Source organism: Magallana gigas, chromosome 1, assembly GCF_963853765.1.
Source record: "Magallana gigas chromosome 1, xbMagGiga1.1, whole genome shotgun sequence".
Classification (NCBI taxonomy): Eukaryota; Metazoa; Mollusca; class Bivalvia; order Ostreida; family Ostreidae; genus Magallana; species Magallana gigas.
The window spans coordinates 69,185,533-69,195,025 of NC_088853.1; the positions used below are offsets into that span (position 1 = coordinate 69,185,533).

General features: G+C 32.6%; 1 protein-coding gene across 1 annotated transcript; it reads right to left on the reverse strand.

Annotated features, from left to right (window-relative positions):
• Positions 1–3,223: 3,223 nt before the first annotated feature.
• Positions 3,224–9,261, reverse strand: LOC117687150 (uncharacterized). The gene is made up of 8 exons (XM_066076793.1): positions 8,541–9,261; positions 8,249–8,429; positions 8,039–8,137; positions 7,814–7,912; positions 7,517–7,683; positions 5,506–5,698; positions 5,282–5,416; positions 3,224–5,144 (listed from the first exon to the last, which is right to left on the reverse strand). Exons 2-6 carry the CDS (start codon positions 8,425–8,427, stop codon positions 5,691–5,693), a joined length of 552 nt encoding a protein of 183 aa, XP_065932865.1. The 5' UTR covers positions 8,428–8,429; positions 8,541–9,261; the 3' UTR covers positions 3,224–5,144; positions 5,282–5,416; positions 5,506–5,690.
• Between the last annotated feature and the right edge of the window lie 232 nt (positions 9,262–9,493).

The following is a 9,493-nucleotide window of genomic DNA, read 5'->3' on the forward strand; positions in this document are numbered from 1 at the left end:
ATATATGTTTGTTCACTTTACTTATGTATATATGTTAAACCTATGAATCGTATGGTTCATGGTAATAAATAGTACAATACACACCGAAAAATAATATAAGTAGTCCGCATTTGACTTGGAAAATGAATACTACCAATTAAAGACATACAGTGAAATAAATAGATACATTTAGGATATACCATATTGAACTTGTCTACATTTTGTAATTTGCATCCGTTCACCAGTGTTGTATTACCTTGAAAATGATCAACTATTATTAGTCCCCTACCAGTTTTACCAGAGGGGACTATAGCTTTCCTCTACGTCCGTCAGTCCGTCCTTTTGTCTGTCCCACTTAAGTTTTCCACATTTTTTTTCTTTAATCGTTTAAGGGATAATATGAAATTCGATAAACAGCTTTAAAATGTCAAACTACCGATCAAGTTTACACTTTGGTAACGTCTGGTTGACATATTTTCGAGATTTTTTTTTTGTATTCCAATTTTTTAATGTTCGGGTTCGGTATTCTGCATAACAGTGCATTGTTTTCACAATCTCCACAAACCGGTAGGAGACGTGTATTGCTTATGCAATACTCTCAGAATGCTTGATAAATATCACTTTTTTATAAGATGAATGATGGAAAAAAAATATTATCAAACATGTTCAATATTATTTTAATCAACTCGACAAAAAAATAGTTACAAAATTACTTAAAAAAAATTGTTACAAAATTCATTCCCAAACTTTACCTTATTTCTTCAAGTCAAATTTTTTAGCCAAGAGTTTCTCAGCTTAAATCTATGCACGTATTATTCAAAATATACGTGTAGGGAATTCAAAGTGTTGGTAACTGTGGGACCAGGTATAAATTGGCAGTGTGCATCAAAACAGTGCATTTTACACCACAGGCAAAATTTTAAACTGCTTTATTTTTGTTAACGTCAGGTTGTCAAGTCGTATAATTTAATTCTGGTTGGAACGCGCTTTCTGATTGGCTAAAAAATTATTTTATATCGTATAAAGAATGTTGCCTACGTCATAGTAAGACTTACGTCAACAACGTATCAATACGCCTGACGTTACGTTTAAATTTTGTATAATTTTACGTCAGTTTTAAGGTCAAATGACCGTTTTTATCTACAATGAAGAGAAAAATAATTGAATTATAAGCAATGAATTAAATATTTATTAGTTTTATACGATATAAAATGGTTTGAAACAGTTTACGCTTTTTTATAAACCGCTTCGCGGTTTATAAAGCGTAAACTGCCTCAAACCATTTTATATCGTATAAAACTAATAAATATTGAATTCATTCCTTAAATAATCATAGCAATATCTTATAAATAGGCTATACCTTAGCTTTATCGTTCTTTTCTAAATGCAATCAAAATTATTCAAATGATATTGTTGAATACATGTTCAAATAAAACTGCATATTTAGTTTGGACCTTGCCAATGGTCGATTCGCTTAGTTATGAATTAATGTTTTTTGTTATCGTCATAACATTTCTTTCACATACGTTACTGATTTGTTGTTTTTTAAATATGAAATATATTATATTTCTACATGTAATATCTGACGTACATGTTTTCATAAATTCTAATAGAAAATTAAAGTTATTTAATGTTTAAAAGTAAACAAAGCGCCTGGTTTCTAACAATGGGCATGCGCAGTAATGATGTAAGGTTATTTCAGACATTGACATCGATGGAATTAGCATACATGACTTTCGAACGTATTTGATATCTAATAGAAAAGTTTTTTACAAGTTAGGCGTGTTTGCCTTTCCATGATATTATTTAAATTTTCTTCTTCTTTTTTTACCAGGCTGGTCAATGTTATGTCTCATACATTGTTTTTTTTTTTTATAATGCTTAACACCAGACCTTAAACTGTCTACATTATCTCTATTTTTTGTGTTACATACTTATCACACTAACAAAAAAGAAACAGTGATATATCTGTGATGACTATCTTGATAATATTGGCGTGTCGATAACCAGGAAATGGTAATGGCGATATCTCCACGTGCTTTTTTTGTAAATTTTCAAGAGCAGTCCCTTTCCTCGTTTTATTTCATTTGATTAAACGACAATAATTAAGTACGTACCATTAAAATTTGTTTTTAAAAGAGGAAATGCGTTATAATATTATAACATTACAAAGTCGACGATTTTTACTTAAACGATATCTTCAAATTAGTAAACTTTGATAATTTGGGGGATTAAGACCCTCTTCTATGGCACCCTGTTTAACCAATGTCTACGTGAAACTATAAACATAATTCAAAAATCGTGTGTGTTTCTTGATTTGTTTTCCGATGTCCGGGCTCGTCACAAAGATGTATGCAGTGTTTGTGAGTGTTGGAGTTTTTGCCTTTGCTAATGGTTATGGTAAGCCAGATCGTTTATAAGTTTAATTTACATTTGTTTATAATAAAATCGGCCCGAATACTGTATACATGTAGTTGGTGAAATTCTGATATTCAAAAAGAAAAGTTTTGTTCGTTTGACTCAACAGATTAAAATAATTTTGTTTCTTTTAAGTAACGAATATTTGCTCTGGTTACTTTGTCTAAATACACGTACAAGAATCGTGAAATTAGAATAATGTAACATGTGTTTTGTTTTAGTACTGTACTACATGTAAGTCAATATTTCTTAACAAAACGCTTAGCATATCAATTAGAAGAAAATCTCATTGTTGCACGGTCAATTAGTTTATTAAATGACGCTTCACGTCCTTATATTTTGTTAACGGCGTGAATTGGTTCTTGCACTGAATTTGAGAATCAAAATGAATATTGGAATGTTTTTTAAACATATTGTTCATTTATCTGTTTTCAATGTTGCGTGTAAATTAATGATATACATGACGTTACAATGGGTTTTAGTTTACCTAAAACATTCTAGTTGAAGATAGAACAACATGATATGGATCTGCAGAACATCCACAGCTTGTCATAGTGGGTGCTACTTTAACATATAAAAATAAAATGATGCCTTATTATCGTGCCAATAACTCTGCCATTGTATATTTTCTCCATATTTCATTCACAGCACGTGATAAACTCCAAATTTTAATTAAATAATATACTTATGATATATAAAATCGACGATGCATTCATTGTGTACAATGTCAATTAAAGAAAAATTAATGTCCGCAAAAAAGCAACGATGGGAAAAAAAATCTGGATGCATATATCTTTTTATCAAAATCGTCCGGTTTTCATTGTACCTTTAAGGTATCCGACCCACATTAGGTGATTTTCATGAAATATGTAAATAGGTGTTAATCATGATCACAAGTGTTGTTAAGAGGTATACAGAGGTTTTTAATTGAAAATTGTCCGCAAATTTTTTTTACATTGTCATTTTTTTACTTATCCCCCCTTTTTCCTGTACGTTAATTATATAAATGAAAAAATATAAGAAAAAATAAAAATATTCATTGCATTAAGGTTTTATTTTATTAATATAGCTTTATACTTATTAAACACATTTCTAATCCTCAAAAATATCGACTAACTTTAAGAAAAATCAACAATAATTACAGATTTCACTTTGAGTACAAAAAGGTCACACGTACTAAACTACAATATTTTGGTAAAAATAATGCAAATTGTTCACAAAATATCAACTGTAAATAAAGTTCAAAGTATTTACTTCTGTCTGTATTAACTGTAAAATTATTTACCGCATGTAACTAAATTGATGTCATGTTGAACAACCCAACCCCCCTTTTCACTAACATTTCAAAATCAGAATTTCTTATCTATATGCATTTAAATTTGCCCGAAAAAATTAATATATGCATAAAAAAGTTAGATACTCATAAAATTGATTGCTGGACAATTCAAATTATCCACTGATTATCCAGTGTCCTTGACCTGATCTACAAATATCAATTTTTATATCAAAGCTGTGAAGAATATCAATATTTTTCGTCTTAGCAAGATTAAATTTTTCCTGTAAAAAGTGACAATTAGATGCTTATGTTTTACATAATCTAGATTTTCCATACCAAATGTACATACAATTTTCGCTAACATGTTGACATCATCATCCACATCATGAGCATTGTGTGATTCATGACAAAAATATTTAGCTAAAAATTCTTGCTTATAACTAGCAATTTGGGTACTTTTGAACAACATAATGGCAAAGTATCCACAAATGTATTCACCATTCCAAGTCTACAAATTGTAAAGGATATGATCTACAAATATCAATAAATTTTCCTGAGAATATCATGTAAATAGGACATCAAACATCTGCAGAAAACTCACTGACAATAGTGTATGAAGAGACATGATTGAAATGCAAAACTAATGTCGCACATTACTTTTCGAAAAACAAACACAATTTTGGTATGATATTTGCTAACAATCTTTGATCTTTAGTAACACGAGGTTTCTCTATACAATTTTTTGCAGTAAAAATATTTCTCAAACCATCTTCACCATCTCTCTGCCAAACAAGTTTCAAATGTTGTAAATTAAGACCGGAACCTGCAATATTTTCTGCTGTTGCTAATTTGAGTACACCACTGGCTACAAGACAATGAAGACTATCAATATTTTGCGTCTTAGCAAGATTGAATTTTTCTTGTATAAAGTGACAATTAGATGCATATGAATGTTTTACATAATCTAGTTTTTCTGTACCACTTGCACATAAAATTTTCGCTAACATGTTGACATCGTCTACTGCATCATGAGCATTGTATGATTCAAGACAGAAATGTTTAGCTAAAAATTCTTGCTTATAACTGGCAAGTTTGGGTACTTGTGAACGAAATAATGACAAAGTATCCACAAATGCTAAGACATAACTCAAAAATTCGTTCATCTTTCCAAGTCTACAAATTGTATAAGACAAAATCCGAAAATCAAAAACCCTTCCATTGTGTGCAATTAAAATGACATTGCCTATATTTTTCAAAAAATTGAAAAATTTTGAAAGTGCTTCTGACATTGAAACTGTTGCAACTTGTGTTCCATGAACTGTCATGCGTTCTCCATCCCAGGATATTCCTGTCGTCTGCTCAGCCTTTTCATTGATAGGTACCTTCGGGGAAACATAACATGAAAACTTGGCATTGGTAGACATATCCTGTGCAGCAATCTGTGTTATGTGAGGCATTAATCCTCGCTGGACTGAAATAGACACCATTATACTGAGTTTAAAACTACAAATGTGTATAAATACATATACTTATCTGAATAAATGTAATATAATTTTAATAGTTTGGTATTTGAAACTCAAATATTCAAATAAAATTATGTATTCTTACTCAATCCAGTAGTTTCCAGATCAATTACGACCCTATTTTCTTGAACATCATTTAGATGATCGACCTTTGCAAATCCTGGTTTTGGAACAGCTTCAGGAATGGTTTGAATGTCTACTTGGTCAGATAGTCCAACTTCTGAAGATATGCAGAAAGTTCTTATTATATGTAAAGGTTCCAATCATACTAAAATCAATCCAAAACTAATGTCTGTAATTGTACTTTACCTGATTGATATGTATCTCCTTCAGCTGCTTCATTGGTGCCTTTTTGAGTGATCCTCTCCTGCTTCAATTCCAATCGCCGCCGCTTCTTCCCAGGCAACTGTGACCTTTCCTGTCGTTTTTTCCTCTCATTGTCCATCTTCTCTGAGTATTTCTGAGTGTAATAACCAGGGGATAGACTGTGTTCTCTAAATACCTGAAAATATTTTATGTTTCATTAAAAATAACATTCATAATTATTCATAAAAATTGATGCCAATAATCAGACTAAGAAAATAAGATCTTCATATATACATGATCTAGAAATATATGTCTTATCAATGGGTTAATTTTTGCAATTCAAAAAAATATACAGTGGAGCCTCAGTTATCCGGACGCTTTGGTTCCCAAGTCCAATTGTCCGGATAGATGAAGCGACCGGATATCTGAAATGTGTCTATTGTTGTCATGAATGATAATGTATTTGTATACAATGGCATCCAGTGTTGATACTAGGTTTTATTTGCCTTTCATTCCATATAGCAACACATGCTAGAGTTGTCTGATGAAATGAACGTTTTTAGATATAAAGAACTCTGCTTTATTTTATTATTCTGTCATAAAATATTAACCGGACAATAATGATAACCGAATCTAGCTTAATTCTTTGTGTCCAATTGTGATATGTGTGTGATACACTGTTGTTTGCAATTTTCCATGAAAGTGATTTGGGAAGTCAGTGTGTTTATACAAGCTACTCATGAGGGTCTAGCACGTAAAAAGGTGTGAAGCTTAATTGACAGGGGTAATCTTTTGTACTGAGTAGGGTATCATCATATTTTACCGTCCGGTTAAATGAAGCAGAATTAGTAGTAAATCAGTGTTTTGTGGTAAAAACAGACCGTCCGGATCCGGAACGCGGAATTCCGGATAAATGAGACAAAATAACGTATAAAAAATCTGTTCCCAAATAAAATCGTCCGTAAACTGAAGCGCCCGGTTATCTGACGTCCGGATATCTGAGGCCCCACTGTATATGTAAAGTGCTAAAATTAGCAAAATCTGTCAACAGTAAACTAAAGAATAAACAAACATCATAACATTTAACACTTCTACCTCTGGCAAGTATTTTCGACCTTCATTTATACATGCTGCAGTAGCTTTAACACGAAAATCAAGGCTTTCACTTTCCCCGTAATGTAGATGTTTAGGTGCTCGTAAACTGACTGCTCGATTTGCATGTTCACATGCTTGGCTAGAGCCTAAATCACTGTACAATGAAGCTTTGGCACTCACAGGTTCAAATATTTTATGAAGCTTTTCCTTCAAAATTGGGTCACTTAATGATGTCTTATAAGGTAAACTCTTATGCAAGTAAGTCTCATCCGGCTTTCTCTTGTATCCACAAAATCTCGGAACACACTTGGTATGGTCCCTAAACTGGTGTGGCACTAATGCTTCCAAGTTCTGGCGCATGCCATCTGGATCACCTTGATTTTTTGCAAAGACATACTTGATGCATTTTGTGAAGTGCTGAAGCACCTGATTGCTGATCTTTGATTCTTTACTGTTTCGCAAGTCATATAAATGCTTGACAATATTTTTGACACAGTGGTTACGATTCAGTTTTTTCTTGATTCTAACCCCCAGTTCATTCTCTATTCTTGATATCACAGTGTTGTCTCCGTCGCCCTCAATAACTTCAACTGGCGTCTTTTGCAACATCATCTCCTTTATTGCCTGAATCCCTGATGTTCCTTCCATTAACTTAGATGAACCCCTGTGATTCCAGACACATCTATGGTTACGAACCTTTTGTCCGGGTCTATTTCGTTTCCACCATTTACAAACTGAACACGTTCGATGTTTAACAACAGTTTTGAGAACTTTATTGCCATACTTACTTTTGCTGAGCAAAAAAGTGTGGCCTGTTGAATGTTTCAATTTTTATGGTTATGAAAATTGACACAACATTTAAGATATTTTAATATACTAGTATACAATTTAATCACTAGTTTTAGAGGGTTTTTTTTACCTGTGAGACTATCAAATCCCTTTTTTTGCCAGCCATGATCTGCACACACAGACATTCCTTTTCTTGTCAAAGGTTTAAACTTTAACTTCTTAGGAACAACTATTCCTTGCCCTCTCATCTTGGATTTTGTCTGGCCTACCTGTACATTCATGCACATTTGATGTTTTCTAAAAATAAAAAGTATCCCTTACTGACCAATTTATGTGTGTAAATAGTTCACATAAGCTGTTGTTTGCCATAGATATTTACTTGTAGGTATTATAAAAAACAAAAATTGTAAATTATTCATGTTCTTACACTTCATAATCATCATCATAATCATTATGATTTCCTGAATCAAAACTTCCTGTCTGCTCTTCAAGAACAGTAGCTGGTTTCGTAAGTATTGCAGGATCACTAAATAAACAGATGTGTAAAAATAGGTATCACTTTTTAAAACAACAATTTTATTCAAGATAGGGGTCTATAAAATGTGCAGCCATTTGTCATTCATTATGATTCTAAGAATCTTATAATGTGTACCCAAGAAATTCTCCATCTATAACTGCAGTACCCAACTCCTCATCAAAAGTTGCATGCTGAACGAATGGTGCATTCTTTTCTTCCAAGTTTGAGATGTCACTAAAACAGTATTTAATTTTTGTTTTCAATTAATTTGAAATGCTCTATGTGTTCATTTATTCTCCACTAAAGCAAACAATTGGATTTTATCATACTATATTTAATGCTAACCTCATTTCAGCATCGAAAGATGCTTCTGTTGCACTGGCCATACTTTTGTCAGCATAAGCCTCAATCAGATTCCCAGCTCGTCTCTCCATGCATTTCAGATTTTTGTGTGATATTGATGGGAGATCTAGGGTGGTAAGGAAATTGTTGACTCGTTGTGGCCCTCCAATTGAGTCAATCATTGCTGCAATAACACACTCAGAAAATAAGAAATGCTCATTTACATATACATGAAAATTTCTGTTTTAAACAGCTTATAGCATCCTATACAAAATCAAAAACATTATGAAATTACCTGCACCCAACTTTGTGTTCACTGAATATTTTCTGTCCTCTTGTTGATGGTTTGGTGTATGTACTGCCGTATGGGACGTTATTCAACTCACCGCAGTTGCTGCATTGAATATACAAATACCCCCCCCCCCCACCCCATCTTCATTTCACCTTTAATGTTTTCATATGTAAGTTGTAAAGGTCCCATCTTACACACTAAACAATGACTTAACGAATCTATCAAACATTTCCATTCGATTACTCGGCGACCTTCTTTCCACTCTTCTGTCTCAATCTTTTTCGAATTCAGCAGTCTTGAATAGCCTGGGCAACAGTCTTCACATCCATTAAAATTGCACACATCGTCGTGAATGTGGCAAATGGAATAATTATGTTCCAAAATAATGTTTTGTTTGACCCGCTTACGTCTTACATTGTCTCTTTTCTCGCGTATCGCGGCCTTATCGGTTGAAAATCGCCCTCGGTTGTCTCGAATGACTGTACACAAGGGCGCCGCCATTGCATTTTACGCGCAGTCTCGTGAGTGGGAGATTTCTTAAAAACATCAAAATAAAAAGTAATTTACTTTTCTATAACATGTATACGTGATAAAACAGCAAACAAACGGCAAATTTTACACTTACTAGGTTTTTAAAAATATTTATATTATTATCCGACAATTACCGGCAATCACCGATGAGTCACGACACAGAAGCTTTAGTCACGTGGTCTAATGAGGTACGGATACCTTAAATGATGTTGTTATACATATGATTGTATTAAGCAGAGGATTGATTTAGAAATGTAATTACTTATAAAAAAAAAATACATTTTCCATTTCCATATTATTATACATTTCTTTTTTTAACGAATTGTAGCTTAACATTGTTTAAAAAGGTTTTTTTTTCTTCGAAACAGTTAATGTCGCCCTCAACAAACCAGCATACCAACATAACCCATACGATTTTTTTGGAG